This window comes from Strigops habroptila, chromosome 4 (genome assembly GCF_004027225.2).
Source record: "Strigops habroptila isolate Jane chromosome 4, bStrHab1.2.pri, whole genome shotgun sequence".
NCBI lineage: Eukaryota > Metazoa > Chordata > Aves > Psittaciformes > Psittacidae > Strigops > Strigops habroptila.
This window is the reverse complement of record NC_046358.1, coordinates 78,027,990-78,036,244: the sequence shown is the minus strand read 5'-3', so window position 1 is coordinate 78,036,244 and position 8,255 is coordinate 78,027,990. Positions and strand designations below refer to the sequence as shown.

Sequence of the window (8,255 nt, the reverse complement as noted above, 5' to 3'; positions counted from 1 at the left end):
TGCTCAAGTCAGTGGACTTGAACCAATACCAATTGTCAAGCATGCTGTGTATAAATAGCATAGGGCTGGGGCTCATTCACTTAATGAGCCTTGTTAATGAACTATTTTTAATACAACAGATTTCAGGGTATATTTTCTAAATATTAATGTAAATTCCATGCAAGGAGAGTGTGGAGTACTGAGAACATAATCATTAGGAAGCCTTTATGCTGCCGTTACAGCGTCAAAGTGCAACGAAACTAAGAATTTCGCATTGGAGCTATTTATTTGCAAGTCACTCTATTATTACTCTGATAAAGGTTAGGGTTGAAGTGATTACTTCGGCTATTGTCTATCAAACCACCTACTACACTTAAGTCCTGTTGACTTGGCACTTGGACGGAATATCAAGTGTTTCTGCAAAAGCTGGGAAGTGGTGCTCAAAGAAGAGGGTTTATATACCTGGCAGCACATGGTACTTAACTGTATGGGCTTTTAGTTCTTCTGAGCCAAACAAGGCTGATATATTAATATTTCTCCCTCTCTAGCTTTCTCCTCATTCCTAAGTGTGGGAAAAGATCGGTGCATGTTTAGATAGTGAAGTATTTCCTTATTTCTCGTTGCTGGATGGGTTGAACTTCCAATCCAGGATGGTTGGAATTTACTAAGTAACATTAAGTTGGCTGTCACATGAACACTCTAAAGGAGAAATACTTTAGATTTAGATTAGGAGAAATAGAGAAATACCAACATCCCCATAACTTAAAATACTTCTCACAGAACTTGCATATATGAATGGAGATTTGAATGAGTGAGGGTGTTTAAAATACTTAGCCCTTACTAAACATAGGTGATGCAAGAGCTTTACTCTTGCTCTTTCGCTTCTATCTTTTGTACTATTCTTACTAGCTGGGGAGGTGAGACAGAAGTTGCACACAGCGCCAGCCATCCAGGCCAAAGGGAAGGATGTTCTTGCCTGGTTCCTGTCCCTGTTTAATATTGTCTGCTCACAGAAAGACTGTCAGACAGCCCATGAGAGGAGATCTGCCCTAGTCTCTGTGAGGATTAACTCTATAGTTCTCCCAGGGTGGTTCAGTTGTGCTCTATCGGTGGGCATTGCTGGGGAAGTTTGAATGAAAACTCCTGTAACTTAGTTAAGGGAAACATGGGGTGGTTTTTTTGCCCCCTACTCTGTAAATAATTTATCTTGGAGCCCAGCCTACATTCATTCCTTTCTTCTTCTTGTACAAGTGCTGGTGTTTCTCAGCCCACTGTTGAAGCGTGCTAACTGTGCTATTCCACAGTGCTAACTGTGAAATTTTTAAGCTTACTTTACAAACACAAAGGTTTCCGTTACTGCATTAGGGCCTGATGGCCCTCTCTTCTCACACACATGGAAGGGTGAAGTGTGAATGACAGTGCAGCAAGAGGAGGCATAAGAAAAGAGAGTCAATGAACCTGTTGCCTGTGGAGTCAGCATTGGGGTCTCTGCAGCTGAAGTCCTAGTAGCTGCTTCAGGAACTCTAGCAAAGTTGATTGCTCCAAATCTCCTCAGAAAGACTTGGGATGTTGGGACTCCCCCAGGATGTAGGGATTAGCGCCGTGGGAGTTGCTGCCTATTGAAGCATGTTTATGTCTGAAGTAAGGGCCAGTGAACTATATCCTTGGGGTTGGATATGCTGAGGCCCAAGTTGGGAATGGTGTCACTAGGGTAGGAAAGGCTCCTGCTGGGCTGGCGGTGTTCTGCAGGAAGCCAAAAGAAGGGCTGAGGACATGGGGCCCTGCCACCATTTCCCCATTTTCCCTTGCTAAGGATTTCTTAGCTCTACTGCAGCGTTTAATAATTAAAACCAAACCCACACTAAAAAATCTACACTCTCAGTTGAGGGATGGCCTCCACCATCTCCACCACTCTGGGCTTTGCAAAGAAGATATGTGCTGTCATGATCATCAGCAGCAGCAGCAGAACTGTCCTGAGGTCATAACTTCCCTCTGATCATCACCCCAACAAAGAATGAACTTTGAAGAAACCAGATGGTTTCAGTGGTGTCATCACCAGGCAACAACCCACCACTACACCCAGTCTCTCCTGCCCTGAGAGGCTGTCACAAGAGATGGAGCCAGACATCGTGGACTCAATGAATTCAGCAAACTTAATCACAATAAAGTCTATGGAGCTTCAGGGACTAAGGCATGATATCTCTTTGTGTGCATGTGTATATATATGCGTGAGACAAAAGCAATGGTATCTTGAAAATTGGGGGATCTGAACATGATGTGAATGGTATGGAATAAGGGGTGGATACTGTCCTGGGTTCAGCTGTAAGAAGCACAGGGGGGTGGACTTTGTCACCCACTTCATCGAGGAGACCTACGAGAGTAGTGAGATGAAGCTATTTGTCAAGGCCAGGGCATGAATTGTGGCAGAGGAATTCCTCAAGCATGTGAGGCTCTGGAATGGGAGGAGATGGATCCCTTGTGTTGGGATTTTGGGAGAGGGGTGTGGGGCTCCAAGCCAGTGTGGCCTTTATGCCTGAAGCCTCCCTCTCCCACCGATGGCGACAGTGGTGCCATTGTGCCCAAGGCCCTCTTGGGGACAGGGTGAGAGGATGCCCGGGGGTGCTTGTGCCCCCTTTGCTGGGGAAGTGCTGGGTTTGGGATCCCCAGAGCACGCTGAGGGGGGGCAGCAGCCATTGCGGACGCAGCCCCAGGGCCATGGGGCACACGGGGGCCCTCAGCCGCCCCTCTGCTCTTGCCTTGCAGCTCCCCGGGGCCCATGGAAGGCCTGGGCGGGGGCACGGAACGCGCCGGGGCGTTGAGCGCCCGGGCCCCTCGTGGAGCGCCATAGCAACCGCTAACAGAGAGGGCGGTCCCGACGGTGCGGGCGGGACCTGCGCTGGGAGGAGCGGGGGCGTGGCCTAAAAAGATGGGATAACTGGGGTCGGACGAGGCCGGGGAGCACCAAAGGGGCAGGGGGGAGCCTCGGGATGCGGGGCACGAAAGGATTTGAGGGTTGGGGGGTCTCTCGATGTGAAAATGTTCGAGGAAGGGGTCTGGGAGGTTGGGGGTCGGTGCACATGACACTGGGGGGCTGGTGCTTGTCCCCCTTCGGGGCAGCAGGGCCAGCGCGGTGGCCGGGGATGGTGCAGGGTTGGGGGTGTCCATGCGCTGGACCCCACCTGGGTCCGCAAGGGGAGAGGGGATGCGCTGGTGCCTGGGGGGTGCAAAGTCACACGCAGCTCCTCTCGCCCTCAGGCTATTGCTGGAAGGAGTCAACCTCTCTTTGGCGCACAGACCCCCCCAGCCTGGCTGGTGGGGGGCGACTGCCAGACTAGGAGCTATTCCTGCTATTGTTGGGGGGCCGAGTGGGGTCTTCGGGCCCTGTGAGGCACCCCTGTGGTGTGTAGAGCAGCCGGGACTCCGGCATGAAGCGCTCTGACCTAGTAAATGCTGTGCTGGGCAGACCCGGCTTGGGCAGGCAGGAGCAGAAAGGTGAGTGCCTTCACCCCTTGCCCTGCTGTCCCCCCCTGCCATGGGGCTGGGGACACGGGGCCAGCGGCTCAGCCTGGCTTGTCCTTGACAGCTCCTGCCAGCACCAAGCAGCAGCGCTCAGTCAACATGGAGCTGCTGAGGAGGGCCAGGCAGCATGTGGAGAAGGCCATCAAGGTGGGGGCCTGGTTACAAGCACACACACTCCCCAACATGCCGGTGACATGTGTTCATTGCATTCATGGCTGAGCGCTCGCGTCCCTCCCCAGGAGAAGAAGATCTTCTCGATGCAGGGCCCCTACCCTGTCATCCGTAAGCTGCTGCGCGCACGGGGCTGGGTAGAGAAGAAGTTCTCCAGCACCGTAAGGGTGGGCACCTGCCCAGGGCAGCAGCAGGACGCCCAGAAGCTGCTGCAGGAGGAGGATGAGGAGGATGAGGAGGACGGTGGTGACAAGCAGTGGGAGGCAGCACTGCATCCAACGCCAGGGTCGGCATCCTGCAGGGCTCAGCCCACAGTAGAGATCCCGGAGCCTCCTGAGGAAGAGGAAGAAGAGGAGGAGGAGGCCCAGTGGTACGATGAGGACCCTGATGGCATCCATGACATGATGGTTAGTGGAGAGGGCCAGGGCTGGACTCCACAGGGCACAGCCTGCGCCGGGCATTGAGGGTGGAATGGGGACTCCACACCTCACTCTGGTCCCCTCTGTCCCTCCTGCAGTCCTCCGTGGTGCGGGACCAGACGCCGACCTTGATCTGGGCCAGCCATTCCAATGCTGTGGACTACCGGCAGCTGCAGCGGGACCAGGTGGTGAACCACTTTGCTGGCATCGGAGCCTTCACCACCAAGGTGAGAGCCTGGAGACACCGGGGCTGCAGCGTTGGGGATGAACAGGGGTGACGGTGGGTCCAGCACTGACTGCCGCCCTTGTCCATCCACACAGGAGGGACTGTGCGTCAACCTCCAAAACCTGCCGTGGTTCCACCGAGCCGATCCCAGCACCTTTTTCCCGCGGTGCTACCGGCTGGGGGCTGAGGACGAGAGACAAGCCTTCATCGGTGAGCCGGGGGTGTTGCCCTTCTGCCCCCCTGCCATGTCCCAGGTCCCCCCGTGTCCTGGGCAGGACAGGGTGAGGACAATTCGAATCCATTGCAGAGGATTTCCGCCTGACAGCAGCGCGCAGCCTGCTCAAACTGGCTGTGGAGAAGGCTGGGGACATGCCAGGGGTGATGGAGCGACCTGGCAAGGGGGTAGGTGAGTGTGTGGAGATGGGCCTGGCGGGGATGGGGAGGAGCTCAGGCTAAGAGGTTGTGGGCTGAGCCTCTGCTCGGGGCTGTGGCTTAGGACCCCGATGCACCTAAAGCAGCGCACCCCCTGGGTCGCCAGCAGCCATGCCCCTCAGCCCATGCCACCCCCACAGGTCCAGCACCCCCATCGCCCCCCAGCCTGCTGGATGCCGCGCTGCAGGTCTGCAGGATGCAGCTGGATAGCCTGGAGCACCGCGACATCGACCAGGATTCCCCGATGCTCCACGTCACCGATGCTGACTGGGACTGCTTCCTGCGGGAGTATTACCGCGTGGTGAAGTGCGTGCGGGGTGGGATGGGTTGGGGGGGACACGCAGCATGGCAGTGCTGGTGCTGAGCCGCCCATGTCACCACCCTACAGCGAGCAGGCCAGGCTGGTGCCCAGCATCCTGCAGCAGGAGCAGTGCAGGGCCCTGCTGCAGCAGCTGCAGGCACGGCTGCCCCAGCTCCACATGGAGGGTGACCACAACCTATGGATCATCAAGCCCGGAGCCAAGTCCCGCGGTAGAGGTGAAGCCAAGGGGAAAAGGGGTTTTGGGCACAGGCTCCCTGGCGAGGAGAGGTCTCACTGGCACCGTGTCCCCCTTTGCAGGCATCACCTGCTCGGCACGGCTGGAGGAAGTGCTGGAGGTGGTGGGGAAACGCGTGGCGCCCTCGATGCAGGCAGGACAATGGGTGGTGCAGAAATACGTGGAGCGGCCGCTGCTTATCTTGGGCACCAAATTTGACCTGCGGCAATGGTTCCTGGTGACCGACTGGAACCCGCTCACCGTCTGGTTCTACCGGGACAGCTATGTGCGCTTCTGCTCCCGGCCCTTCTCCCTGCACCGCCTGCACTGGTGAGTGCCCCCCACCCCGGCGCTGCACACCCGGCACCCCGGCACCCCACTGACCGGTCCCTGCTCTCCCCACGCCAGGTCCCAGCACCTCTGCAATGTTGCCATCCAGAAGCAGTGGAGGCTGTCTGGGGGCCGGCACCCCAAACTGCCCCGTGACCTAATCTGGTCCAGCCAGCAGTTCCAGCTGTACCTGCAGCAAGCGGGGCATGTGGAGGCCTGGGAGAAGGTGATTGTCCCCGGCATGAAGGAGGCAGTGGTGGCTGCCCTGCACAGCGCCCAGGAACTGGTGGGGTCCCGCAAGGGCAGCTTTGAGCTCTATGGAGCCGACTTCATGTTTGGGGAAGATTGCCAGCCCTGGCTGCTGGAGATCAACACCAACCCGTCCATGGAGCCCTGCTCGGCAGTCACCCGACGACTCTGCACTGCCGTCCAGCGCAACACACTGCATGTGGTCCTGGACCACAAGAAGAACCCCCGCTGCTCCACCGGTGCCTTTGACCTTATCTACAAAGAGGTGGGTTTGGGGGGGCTGTGGGGTGGGCACCCCGAGCCCCCACTCCCCACCTGAACATGAGCAGCATGTGTCCAGGCAGCCAACAAGGCCCAGGGAAGAGGTGGAGTCACTGTCCATGGAGGGGTTCAAAACCTGTGTAGACGAGGCCCTCAGTGACATGGGTTCGTGGTGGCCTTGGCAGTGCTGGGGAACAGTTGGACTTGATGATCTTAAAGCTCTTTTCTAACGCAGTTGATTCCATGTCTCCCTACAGGCAATCGTGCCCGTGCCTCCCCGCCTGGGGCTGAAGCTGGTGGTGGAAGGCTACTTGCTAATGAAGCCCCAGCTGCAAGAACAACAACCCCAGGCCAAACTCCCCACGTTCCAGCCTCTTGTCCGCCCGGTGGTGCCTAAGCCTCCGGTGGTGCCCAAGTCACCTCTGGCACCCAAGCCTTCTGCAGTGCCCAAGTCATCCTCGGTGCCCAAGCCTCCTCTGTTCCCCATGTCCCCTGTGCTGCCCAGGCCTCCTGTGGTGCCTAAGTCACCTACGGTGCCCAAGCCACCTTTCATACCCAAGCCTCCAGCCGTGCCTAAGCCTCCTGTTATGCCCAAGCACCCTATGTTCCCTAAGCCGCCTCTGTTGCCCATGCCCCCTGTGGTGCCCAGGCCTCCTGCAGTACCCAAGCCTCCAGCCGCGCCTAAGCCTCCTGTTATGCCCAAGCACCCTATGTTCCCTAAGCCGCCCCTGTTGCCCACGCCCCCGGTGGTGCCCAGGCCTCCTGCAGTGCCCAGACCTCCAGTGGTGCCCAAGCCTCGTGTGGTCTCCAAACCACTTATGGACACCAAGCCTTCAGTGGTGCCTAAGCCTCCAGTGGTGTCCAAGCCTCATGTGGTCTCCAAGCCACTTGTAGACACCAATCCTCCAGTGGCACCCAAGCCTCCTGCAGTGCCTAAGTCCTCTGTTGTGGCCAAGCCGAGGCACAGAACAGCGCAGCTCCCACAGGCTGGAGTGGCACAGGTCAAGCCGGCTCCTCGTGGGCAATTGCGCTCCTTCTCCTCCTCCGGCCCTGTCCGCCGGGCACCACCACAGCCAAACCGCCTGCTCTAGTGGGCTCAGGTCACTCTTCCTCAGCGTGGGGCCAATGACCTGGCCAGGGCACCCGCTCCACCAGCCACAGGCTCACCAACGACCCTACCTGCATGCCCTGGGCAGCAGAGCTGTGCTGCAGGCAGGGGGCACGCAGCAGCACACGGGGGCAGGCAGAAGAGCTGCTGAAGGCCATGAAGGAGGGGACAGCGTCCTGCCCACCCTCAGGGCGGCAACCATTTCACCCTTACCCCAACCGGAACCCATCACTGCACAGGGACACCCAACCCACCCGCCATGGGGGTGACAAAACACGGTTTTGGAACACATTGACCAGCTCTGCCTCTTCAACTGCTGAAGGAGAGATGCAATATATAGGTGGGCTTGTGATCGAGGGGTGGACTTAACAATGGATGCTATTGCCCAGGTTATTCATGAATTTGAAACATGTGCTGCAGTTAAGCAAGCCAAGTGGTTCAAGCCTCTCTGGTATGGAGGACGATGGCTGAACTACAAGTACGGGGAGGCCTGGTAGGTTGACTGTATCACACTCCCACCGACCCGCCAAGGCAAGCGCCATGTGCTTACCGTGGTGGAAGCAGCCACCGGATGGCTGGAAACATACGCTGTGCCCCACGCCACTTATAGACTTACAGACTTACAGAACATTGCAAGTCAGAAAGGATGCATAAGGATCATCGAGTCCAACTTGCTGCTCCTCGCAGAACTACCTAACACTAAATCATATGACCAACAGCATCACCCAGACACTCCTTGAACTTCGACAGGCTTGGTGTTGTAACCACTTCCCTGGGGAGCCTGTTCCAGTGGCCAATCACCCTCTCAGTGAAGAATCTGTTCCTAAGGTCCAATCTGAACTTCCATGGGTGCAGCTTCATTCCATTCCCTTGTGTCCTACCACTGGTCACCAGAGAGAGATCAGCACCTCGAGCTCCACTGCCTCCCTTGAGAAAATTGAGGCTGCAATGAGGGCGCCCCTCAGCCTTCAGCCTTAGCCCTTCATCAAGGTCCGACACCTAGGTCGGGGCAATCCCAGGCGCAG

General features: G+C 57.1%; 1 protein-coding gene across 1 annotated transcript; it reads left to right on the top strand.

Moving 5' to 3' along the window:
- The first annotated feature begins 3,594 nt into the window (after positions 1 to 3,594).
- On the top strand, positions 3,595 to 7,213 carry LOC115606419 (tubulin monoglycylase TTLL3-like). Its single transcript, XM_030482270.1, has 11 exons — positions 3,595 to 3,645; positions 3,738 to 3,830; positions 3,978 to 4,076; positions 4,187 to 4,315; positions 4,410 to 4,524; positions 4,622 to 4,716; positions 4,811 to 5,052; positions 5,135 to 5,283; positions 5,366 to 5,612; positions 5,691 to 6,126; positions 6,380 to 7,213. The coding sequence occupies exons 1-11, from the start codon at positions 3,598 to 3,600 to the stop codon at positions 7,211 to 7,213; spliced, it is 2,487 nt and encodes an 828-aa protein (XP_030338130.1). The 5' UTR covers positions 3,595 to 3,597.
- The last annotated feature ends 1,042 nt before the right edge of the window (positions 7,214 to 8,255 follow it).

Excerpts from the sequence above, each read along its gene's own strand:
- LOC115606419 (XM_030482270.1), top strand. The coding sequence starts at position 3,598 with ATGGAGCTGCTGAGGAGGGCCAGGCAGCATGTGGAGAAGGCCATCAAG. Across the intron at positions 4,316-4,409 it reads TCGGAGCCTTCACCACCAAG|GAGGGACTGTGCGTCAACCT; the intron begins GTGAGAGCCTGG and ends CCATCCACACAG. Across the intron at positions 5,613-5,690 it reads TCCCTGCACCGCCTGCACTG|GTCCCAGCACCTCTGCAATG; the intron begins GTGAGTGCCCCC and ends TCCCCACGCCAG.